The 10,086-nt window shown below is 40.1% G+C and overlaps 1 protein-coding gene across 1 annotated transcript; it reads left to right on the plus strand.

Moving 5' to 3' along the window:
• Positions 1-769: 769 nt before the first annotated feature.
• tecra (trans-2,3-enoyl-CoA reductase a) lies at positions 770-10,041 on the plus strand. Its single transcript, XM_083524582.1, has 11 exons — positions 770-1,427; positions 2,652-2,703; positions 2,806-2,850; positions 2,936-3,039; positions 5,931-6,046; positions 6,234-6,339; positions 8,290-8,362; positions 8,467-8,510; positions 8,607-8,664; positions 9,363-9,451; positions 9,834-10,041. The coding sequence occupies exons 1-11, from the start codon at positions 1,260-1,262 to the stop codon at positions 10,005-10,007; spliced, it is 1,029 nt and encodes a 342-aa protein (XP_083380708.1). The 5' UTR covers positions 770-1,259; the 3' UTR covers positions 10,008-10,041.
• The last annotated feature ends 45 nt before the right edge of the window (positions 10,042-10,086 follow it).

The raw sequence follows: 10,086 nt of genomic DNA on the forward strand, positions 1-10,086 counted from the left end.
TCCCCGAAAGTTTTGTGGGTATTGTTCCAGTGTCCGGTCAATGGCAAGCAGTGGCTACAAATGTTAATATGATTAATGCTAGTGATTTATCCAGACCATCATCAGGCACAACGTCTAGGGCTGTTCAAAAGCTATTAACATCACAAGTAATTATAGAACAAACGACTGAAAAACCGCACCATTACTGGCCGTAACACTGGTTTCCTTCTGGACACCTTGGGTGGTGAAACTCCAGAGGGCAGCACTGAGTCCCCAGATTCTCGTCAAATGCTTGGCATGCTGATGGATATGTAATTGATGAGGAGGAACTTGCCAAATATACCAGCCAAACACTAAACCTCACACCCGACCCCTGTATAGGCACACGGGGCACTAGGATCCAGTGGATCAGGATTTCCAAGCCTCTCTTACACTCATTTTCACACCACTGCACATCTTCTGCTTCATAGTGAAACCCAGTTCTGACTGCATTACTTAGTAATGGAGTCAATGGAAGGGAAATTGAAAGAGCATACGGATTGCCCAAATGTTCACCACAGGTTTCTCAATGTTGGTGTGAGATTCCAGGACATACATAAGAAGATCTACCCCTATTGGGTTGTGTCGAAGTAAAATCACCCAGTCTTTATGGTTCTTCACCGCCAAGTTGTTCTCAGATAAGCTATAAATAGCATATCTTGGATAACAGTAGTACGACAGAGGCCAGGCTGCATTTCCAGAGAAAAGTCCTATATGTGGATGACAATTCTCTCTGGACACTCGTGGCCCCGAGCCCTATGCTTCAGAATAGTCTTGACAACATCAGATCTTCTGCTGGGCTGGTCCGAGGTCTGCAAGGTCACCCAGCTGGCCTATGGAGAAATGGAAGGTATATATTTAGCCTGGTGTGAGGCGAGTTGTGGATAACACATCCCGGGGCTCTCGGGTTTCGTGTTCAGAGGGATTTTTAGCAGGTCCCGAGGGGCACTAGGAGGTACGTTGCAGCCCCCAAGTGTTAGAAGACTGCCGCCATTTTTCCCCTGGCTTTCAGGATCATTTTGTGGGTGACCAGCATCCTGAACACACCTCCCAGTTTCAGTGTGGCGTCTCGTTCATTTCCCTTCTGTTCTGGCTGAAAGGAGCAGAGAGAGCAGTTCAGTGTCCAGCAGGTTGGAGAAGCTACAACACATCTTTCACTTTGACCTAAGGAGGCTAAAAAGAACTTTGAGGAGCGCTGAGTTACTCTCCTCAGGCCTTGCTGTGTTTAAAGTAGAGCGATAATGGATGTCCTGGCTTTGGAGGCTAAAGGTGTCAAGGCTGAAGCTGCGTCAACACCTCTTGCCTCTAAGTCCAGACCTAAAACACCCAAAAAAACTAAACGAATCGTTTACTTCGAGGTGGAGATTCTGGATGCCAAGACCAAGGAGAAGCTGCTGCTCCTCGATAAGGTAAATCCTGTTTCTGCATTAGCTTGCATGAGCTTCTGAATCATATGTTCTTCAACTAAACGTCTATGGCGCTTTCGGAAGATCAGTGGATCTGGTATTCGTTCTGTAGCTCGTCCTACGCATAACGGCCATAATGTACTGTTTAGGAGGGTAAAAGACAATATAGCAAAATAGCAATAAATAGATCTAAATAAATAAATAATAAATAAATAAATAAAAAATAGTTGAAGTAATTCATTAGAAAAAAATTATTCCAATAATAATTAAAATTAAATAGTTTATCATTTTCATGGACATTTTAGAATTTATAATATATTATTAAAATAGCAATAAATAAACTTAACTAAATGTTAAAATGAAATAAATAATAGTAGTAGTAATTCATAAATAAGTACATCTAAATACCAATAACAATCATATTATTATATTATTATAATAATAATGAATAATAAATTTTGACATTTTAATTAAGAAATATAATTAGATGGTATAATTTATTATTCAAATTAAAATTTTAATACTACTACTACTACTAATCATAATAATGATATCAAAAATCTAATAAAAAACAATTAATTAATATGAATGAATAATAACTATCAATATATAATGAATTTTAATAATAAAAGTAATAGTAATAAATCATCATCATCATCATCTCCCGCTTATCCGTAATTCGGGTCGCGGGGGCAGCAGTCTAAGCAGGCCCCCGCCTTCGACTGCTGCCCAATCCTCACAGCACCGTCCCTTACGGTCCCTCCTGCAGGTGGTGAGCCCACGGGAAGGCAGCCCCACGTAACTCCGACGTCACGGACCTTGATATTTCCCTCGTAAGGGACCCCCGGAGCATAGAGGGTTAAGGGCCTTGCTCAAGGGCCCAAGAGTAATAAATGTAATCATTTAATTATTGAGTTAAACTTACAAAATATTCATTACCATATTATTCGACATTTCTTTCTCAAAATATTCTCTCAAATCCAATTTAAAAATATTAATAATAAGGCTTTTATTTTCATTTATTTGCTAAATATGTATATTTTTCACATTTTATTTTGAAGATATATTCTTTATTTCTTAGTTCCAACTCCCTCTTTGCTCCCAGTTTATTTAAAATTGACCTTTTTTATATTTATTGATCTAATTTATATTTAAGCATGAAAAGAGTTATGTATAAGCAACCACCATCTGTCCTGTATCTTCTCCCCTCCCTTGTATCATCTCCAGGTTGAACCATCTGCTACTATTTTGGATATAAAGTCAATGTTCCACAAATCAAGTAAGCGAATGTGTGTTTTATGTTGTCATCGAGCATGCTAAGCTGCTGCCAGCGTGATAGTTTAATACTGATGTTCCCTCTCCTCCATCCCCACCCCCTCAGATCAGCGCTGGTATCCTGCCAGACAGTCGCTGTGCCTGGACCCGAGTGAGTAGATCCCGTTTCACACTGATTTATAAAGAGCTGAGTGTGTTCTGTGAGACTTTTAATAACGGTGTGTTTTAACTGGCAGAGGGAAAGCCCTTGAAGGATGAAGACATCCTTCAGCAACTGCCTGTAGGAACCACAGCTACCTTCCACTTCAGGGATCTGGGAGCCCAAATCAGCTGGGGGACAGTGAGTACCCCGTTTTATGGTAGATTCTGGTCAACCACGGCTGTTACAACACATCCACCCCCAAGAGAGTGACTTTAAGTGTGCATGCCGACACTTACGAGCACAGCGCTTACTGTACGCTCTGCCTGGTTCAGCTTTCACTCACCTTCCTGGCATTGTATCCACTTTCTCGGTACACATAATCTCCCTGACCTGACCCACTTTCCACACCAGATGTTAATCTCTCAACCCGGGTCACATTTAGCTCATTCTGCTCAATTTCTGATCTCCGGCCTCTGGGAAACTACACAGAAATAAAACATACCGTTACATTTACATTCACAGCACTTAAGAGGGTTAAGGGCCTTGCTCAAGGGCCCAGCCTTGGACGATACTCCAAGTAGTGGTGGGATGTGAACTCACAACCTCCTGATTAAAAGTCTAGCATCTTAAGCACTGAGCTCCACCTTCTCCATCACATTTTTTGCCATTTGACAGGGCAACTTATGATTATCTTATTTCCATAAGTGAGCCAATGAGGATTGAGGTCCTTGCTCAAGTGTCCAGTGCTGAGATTTGAACTCAAGACCTTGCAAGTTTTCAAAACAGAAATACAAAATTTTTTAAGCACTGAAGTGCTACAGTTCCATAGAAGAACCCAAAAAATGCTGCAGAACCCACAGCATTCCTTCTTAACCGTACCAATTTGACGTACCAATCATTATAGGGATTCCAATAACTAGTGCACATTAGTGTCGATTTGGGTAAATATGTTCTTACACTCCACACCAATAAAGAACACTAAAAGGGAAGTCTGGGAAACAACTTGAGAGGAACTGTGATGTTTTTAACAAAGTAAAGGAAATCACATCCAACCATCATCCATGCATATTTTATTTTCATAAATGAAACTGAAAATAAAAGACCAATGACAAATTATACCTACATGATATTTGATAGACACCCTTACATTAATCTCATTTATATGCGTGAGCAATTAAGGGTTAACGGAATCAGTAGCTCAGTGGTTCAGATGTTGGACTTCTGACTTCTGAAATCCCACCACCACCACTAAGCTGCTGGTCCAGGTTCTTAAGTAAAGCCCTTAACCCTTTCACACTGGAAGGGCATCTGCCAAATGCCATAAATGGAAATGTTGCACAGCAGTAGCATTTTGGTTGTCCGTCGGTTTGAACTCTCCAAAAAGAAGTTTGATGTCTTACTAATTGTGCTGTCACCACTCTGTGTTCACCTCTTTAACAGATGTTTTTACATTGGGGCGTATTGTTTTCTGTGTTTTTTGGTGTTTCAAAGCCCAGTTTGAACTCTTGTCTCTCTCCTTTTTATCGACGTCACTGGACACTAAAACAGAGCACGTCCGGCTCCGCCCTCCATTTGCAAACAGACGCTTGTCAAACAAAAATATATATACTGTATAGTTTATACGTTATGATAGCATAAAATGCTCTGTTCTGCTAAATGATGTACTGTAATCAAGTCAAGTCAAGAGGCTTTTATTGTCATTTCTACTATACACAGTGGTACACAGTACACAGTAAAAACGAGACAACGTTCCTCCGGAACCCTGGTGCTACACTAAACAACAACATAGAGCTACAACACAACACAAGCTATATAAAGTGCATCGAGTGAAACCTGGTGCAAACAGTGCAGACAAAAAACAGTACAAACAGACAACACAAGACAAGACACAAAACCAAGATAGCGCCGACCAGTAAACCTACTGTATACTTTGAACCTACACTTTAAACCTACTGTATACCTACTGAAGACTTACTGTATACCTACTGTATAATGTGTCAACTAATGGCAGTAAACTTCCCCAAACTGATCGCCATTCTTTAAGACTCCTGGAGATGCTGGACCGTGTCTCGACTTATCAAAACACATCTCCATCGCAAGTCTGCCTGTATATAAATCTTATAAATCGCAAATCTGTTAGCACAAGGAGGCATCTCAGACAACAATGTTAGCGATATAGCATACTACCGCTCATTGTAGCCAATGTAGTGAGCACATACTGTGAATAGGAAGTCACATAGATACTTACATACTTATTTGTTGATGGTGGCTCACAGGTAGAACAAGCAATGTGAAATCAATCTAACCATCATTCATTCATTCATTCATTCATTTACTAACTTCTGATCAGGGTCTCCAGATGATCATGAATCTGGAGTGTATGCCAGGAACACTGGGCGTGAGGACAAATACACCCTGAAGGAGTCGTTATTTATTATTTCACACACATTTACATTAAGGGAAAATTTACCTATTTTTTGTAACCCAGAGAGAACATGGAAAACCAACAGGAAATTTGAGATCAAGTTCAGACCCTGGAGGTACGAGGTGGTAGCGTTTAGCCTGCTGTGACACAGCGCTGCCCGGCTAAACGCTGACCACAGGAAAGGTTTCTCAAACCGTATGATAAATCTGTGCAAAAGTTTTCTCTCCAGCCATTATTGTGAGGGAAGTTTTCCTAAAACAATCGAGATCTACTTGATGGATATCCTCCAAAACATATAATTGAAATATTGACAAAATACACACTAATAATTTCATATATAACAAGAATATAGCGTATTTGAATCTTTTAACATGGAATGAAATATTTTATGTGTTTAATGAAAAAAATAAATGAATGAAAGTTCATGATTAAAGACTCCACGTGTGCTACCATGTTGGACGTTGCTGTTCCAGAAACACCAAAAACAAAAGTGGTAAGAGAAAGAAATCACTTCATAACTGCTGTAACGTTTTCTCCAAATGACGGTCATCTGATGAATCCTTTCGAGCTCCATCAGAAAGTTTCTTTTTGGTGCTTTCGGAAAGCAGTGTTGGCAGTTAATACACTCGAAAGCAGGCAGCTCATCCTCTCTTCCGTTTGCCAGGTGTTCCTGACCGAGTGTGTCGGACCACTCTTCATCTACCTGATGTTCTATTTCAGACTGCCCTTCATCTACGCCCCTAAGTACGACTTCACAACCAGCAAACACTGGGTCGTGCAGTGAGTATCTGACGTGAACCCACCCGGGAACCCGTTAAACACTAGTTTAAGCACTAGTGTTGATGGATTTGAGTGTTTCAGGGCCAGAAAATTCCTTTGCCTGTGAACTTTAAAGTGTCATGACCAGGGCTTTCACTACATTCTGCTACAGAAGGCTTTCATTCATGTCTCTGTGTCCTTTCTACAGTATAGCGTGTCTGTGTCATTCCTTCCATTACGTCAAGAGGATCCTGGAAACGTTGTTTGTGCATCGCTTCTGTCATGGCACCATGCCGCTGCGTAATATTTTCAAGGTGACATAAAGAAAAAACATCCAAATGTACTCCAAAAAAATCAAAATACCGTGTGCCAGCACCTAGCATAGTCATCTAGCTTCCTAACAGGTTTCTGACAAACGTCTTTGGTGCGACAAAACCATCTAACGCTACCCAGTTCACAGAAATCGGCTTGAGACAAAAAAAAATTTAGGTAGTATTTAATTGAGACTCAATTCGATCGATTCACAGGATCCGTACGTTTGCTTTAGCATGAATCGCTAATCGAAACTGACAAACTTTTCTCAGCTCGTCAAGTTATATATCATCATACATTCTTACAAATATTAGCTAGAAAACAAACATACAAAATCATTTCAAGAGTGTTTTTTATACTAATTCCGTAATATTTTACAGTCTTACTAGCTAGCTAGCCAGTTTATGTTCGATAACCTGACAGGATTTCTAAGGAATTCTTTAAAAAAAAAAAGGCAGAGCCTGTAATGACTAAACTTGCTTATTCCTACTATGTAGTAAAAATTGTTTAGATGAAAAATAAATAAATAAATAAATAAATAAATAGTTTAAGGTGTAGCTCACTCAGCTAGCATGATGTTCATTACTTACTGACTAACTGCATTATATGGACAAAAGTTTTGGACACTTAAACAGAAAATTGGTGTTTGGTGAAAATCCTATTTCACATTTAATCCTTGTTTGCGGTTATAATAACCTCCACTCTTCTGGGAAGATGTTCCACTAGATTTTTTTGGGAGATTTGTGTGAGATTAATTCAGCCACAAGGGTGTTAGTAAAATCAGGTACTGACGTAGGTGAGGCGAGGAAGGTCTGGGGGTGCAGTCAGCATGGAAAATTCATTTCAAAGGTGTTCCGTATAAATCAGATCTTCATGGAGCTGGATTACTGTATGCACAAGGACATTGTCATGCTGGAACAGGTTTGGGTCTCCTAGTTCAAGTGAAGGGAAAATGATATGCTAGCACATCCAAAGACACCCTGTACAATTCCAGCTTTGTGGGAACAGTTTGGGGAAGAACCACATACAGCTGGAAAAGTCAGCTGTCCTAATACTTTTGTCCAGATAGTGTATTTCCTAGTTGTCTGACCCAGTGGAGGGGTTTTAAAAGGAGTTTTAATTCAATTTTAAACATATAGAATTGTACTTGCTAGCTAGCTAGCTGTGAACATGATCTACCTTGACAGGATCTCTCAGAGGATTTCTCAGAGGATTTCCAATACATGTTTATTAGGGAGGTGCATCTTTATAACTGAGGCCGATGCGATTCGTGTCTCGATGCACAGCCAACGATACGATACATTAAAGATACATATGAAGCAGTTACCGATGCGATTTGATACGTTTCCCGCGTATTATCGTGATCTGAACACGAAACGAGGCGATGGAAAAAATATGATGAAAAGTTTGTATAAAAGTATAAAATTTAGTATATAAAGTTCACGTTTATTTCTTCAGTTCAGACAGACAACAAATCATCAATTTAGTTACGTACCTCCTGACTTCTAACACATGGCCCCTTTCACAAACAAGCTCTACAGCTCTACCTCTGCCATGTTAATCTGTTTTCTATGTGACTCACAGGTCATATTCACGTAGCAGCAGCGGCGCTGAGAGAACGCGCTCGAGAAACAGTTCAGCGAGGAGAACTCGTTCTACGTATAGAATATTGGTTACGAATTATTGCTCACTTTCTACGCAGTAGAAGTATAGAACATCTATTTAATAATTATATAGAAATAAATTAGCTTGAACCGACGTAAATATGAAGCGTCGCGGCACAAATGCCAGCTTGCGTTCGAAGCACCGATGCGAATCTGTGAATCTCATCATCCCTAATGTTCATAAATCATTTGTCAATATTGTAAAATACAAAAATAATCAAATTGATATTTCTTTTAAAAAAAAGAAAGCATTTAGGCAGAGCTAATTGAAAATATTTTCTCTCTCAGAATTGTTTGTATTATTGGGTCTTTGCCGCCTGGATGGCCTACTACATAAACCATCCCCTCTACACACCACCGCGTAAGTTACAGGTTATAATAACAATGCATTTATTTTAGCTCAGTGTAGTGTAAATCCTGAGTGTGTGTGTGTGTGTGTGTGTGTGTGTGTGTGTCTAATTATAGACTATGGTGAGCAGCAAGTAAAGACAGCACTTGGAATTTTTCTGGTGGGTGCTGCATAGATGAACGTTTTCTACACACTCTAATTGCTAATCATTCATCCTGACCTCCCCCTTAATCACGTGTGTCTTTAATCCACGTAGTTCTGCCAGTTGGGGAGCTTCTCGATCCACGTGGTTCTGCGCAATCTCAAACATCCAGGTAGGAATCTTGAAGTGAAGTCCGAAAGGTAGACTTTTCTCTTAGAGCTGCTGCTTTAACCATAAAGACGTCAAACCAGAAATTGTGATCCGCAATCTGAGATTTATTTTCCGAGTTATTCCGAGAGTTCACATACATCACAAGAACGTTTGTGCTTCTACTCAAGTAGAAATGTAAAAATATGAGTTTTACATTCAAGGGGATTTATACTTTTACTCAAATGTAGGAATCGTGCACTTCATCCACCATTCTGGTCTTCATCCTGTAGACTGTATCTATTTATGATCCCACTATCTGGTGTCACCCAGATGATAACGTGTTTCCCTTTTGGGCAGTGGTGGACATTAACGAAGTAAATCTAATTCTTTACTCAAGTAGCTTTTTTTTTTTTCGTATCAAAATAAAATAACTTTTTACTCAACTAAAGTCATCAAATCAAAGTTTTGATCGACGCTTGGTGCATCTACTGATCACCAACCTACAGCATCAGTTCAACATCAAGCAGAACATTTAGAGAGAAATAAATGATGAATGGTTTGTGTTCTTTGTCCACCACTGATTTTGAGCCAATGTTTATTGCGCTTGTTGTCTTTTGGTTTTTCATCAGACACCAAAATCTTCATCCAAATGTCTGTAAAACTGCATTTACTGTACCGACTTCACCGATTAAAATCTTAACACTGTGCTTTGCCTCCTAGGTTCTAAGACTAAGAAGATCCCATATCCAACCAAGAATCCTTTCACGTGGATCTTCACAGTGGTTTCTTGCCCAAATTACACCTATGAGGTAAAACCCACTAGGGGGAACAGAAACATACAGTATGGAGACATTTATGGGGACGGATCAAAACGCCTATATGTTATGTTATAACACTGGTCCTGATCTCTGTTCTAACTAACACTCACACACTCACACACACACACACACACACACACACACACACACACACACATACACACACATACACACACACAGCAACATAACAGCACTGAATCGCCCAACTTAATTTCTGATTGTTTCTGCTGCCCTCTGCTGATCATTACAAATACTGCGTTTCTCATCATACGCAATAAATGGACAAAAGTATTGGGAACCCTAATTCCCTACGCCTTATATGTAGTATTCTTTTACATGAAACCCAGTGTGTGTTTTTGTGTTCCTCCTGTAGGCAGGTTCCTGGCTGGGCTTCACCATGATGACTCAGTGTGTTCCTGTGGCCTTCTTCACCATCATTGGTTTCGTCCAGATGACCGTGTGGGCAAGAGGAAAGCACCGCAGCTACCTGAAGGAGTTTAAGGAGTACCCGACCCTACGTTCACCCATTCTGCCCTTCATCCTCTAGCCTTAACACACACACACACACACACACACACACACACACACACACACACACACACACACACACACACACACACACACAC

The sequence above is a fragment of the Silurus aristotelis genome (assembly GCF_946808225.1).
Source record: "Silurus aristotelis genome assembly, chromosome: 21".
Taxonomy (NCBI): Eukaryota; Metazoa; Chordata; class Actinopteri; order Siluriformes; family Siluridae; genus Silurus; species Silurus aristotelis.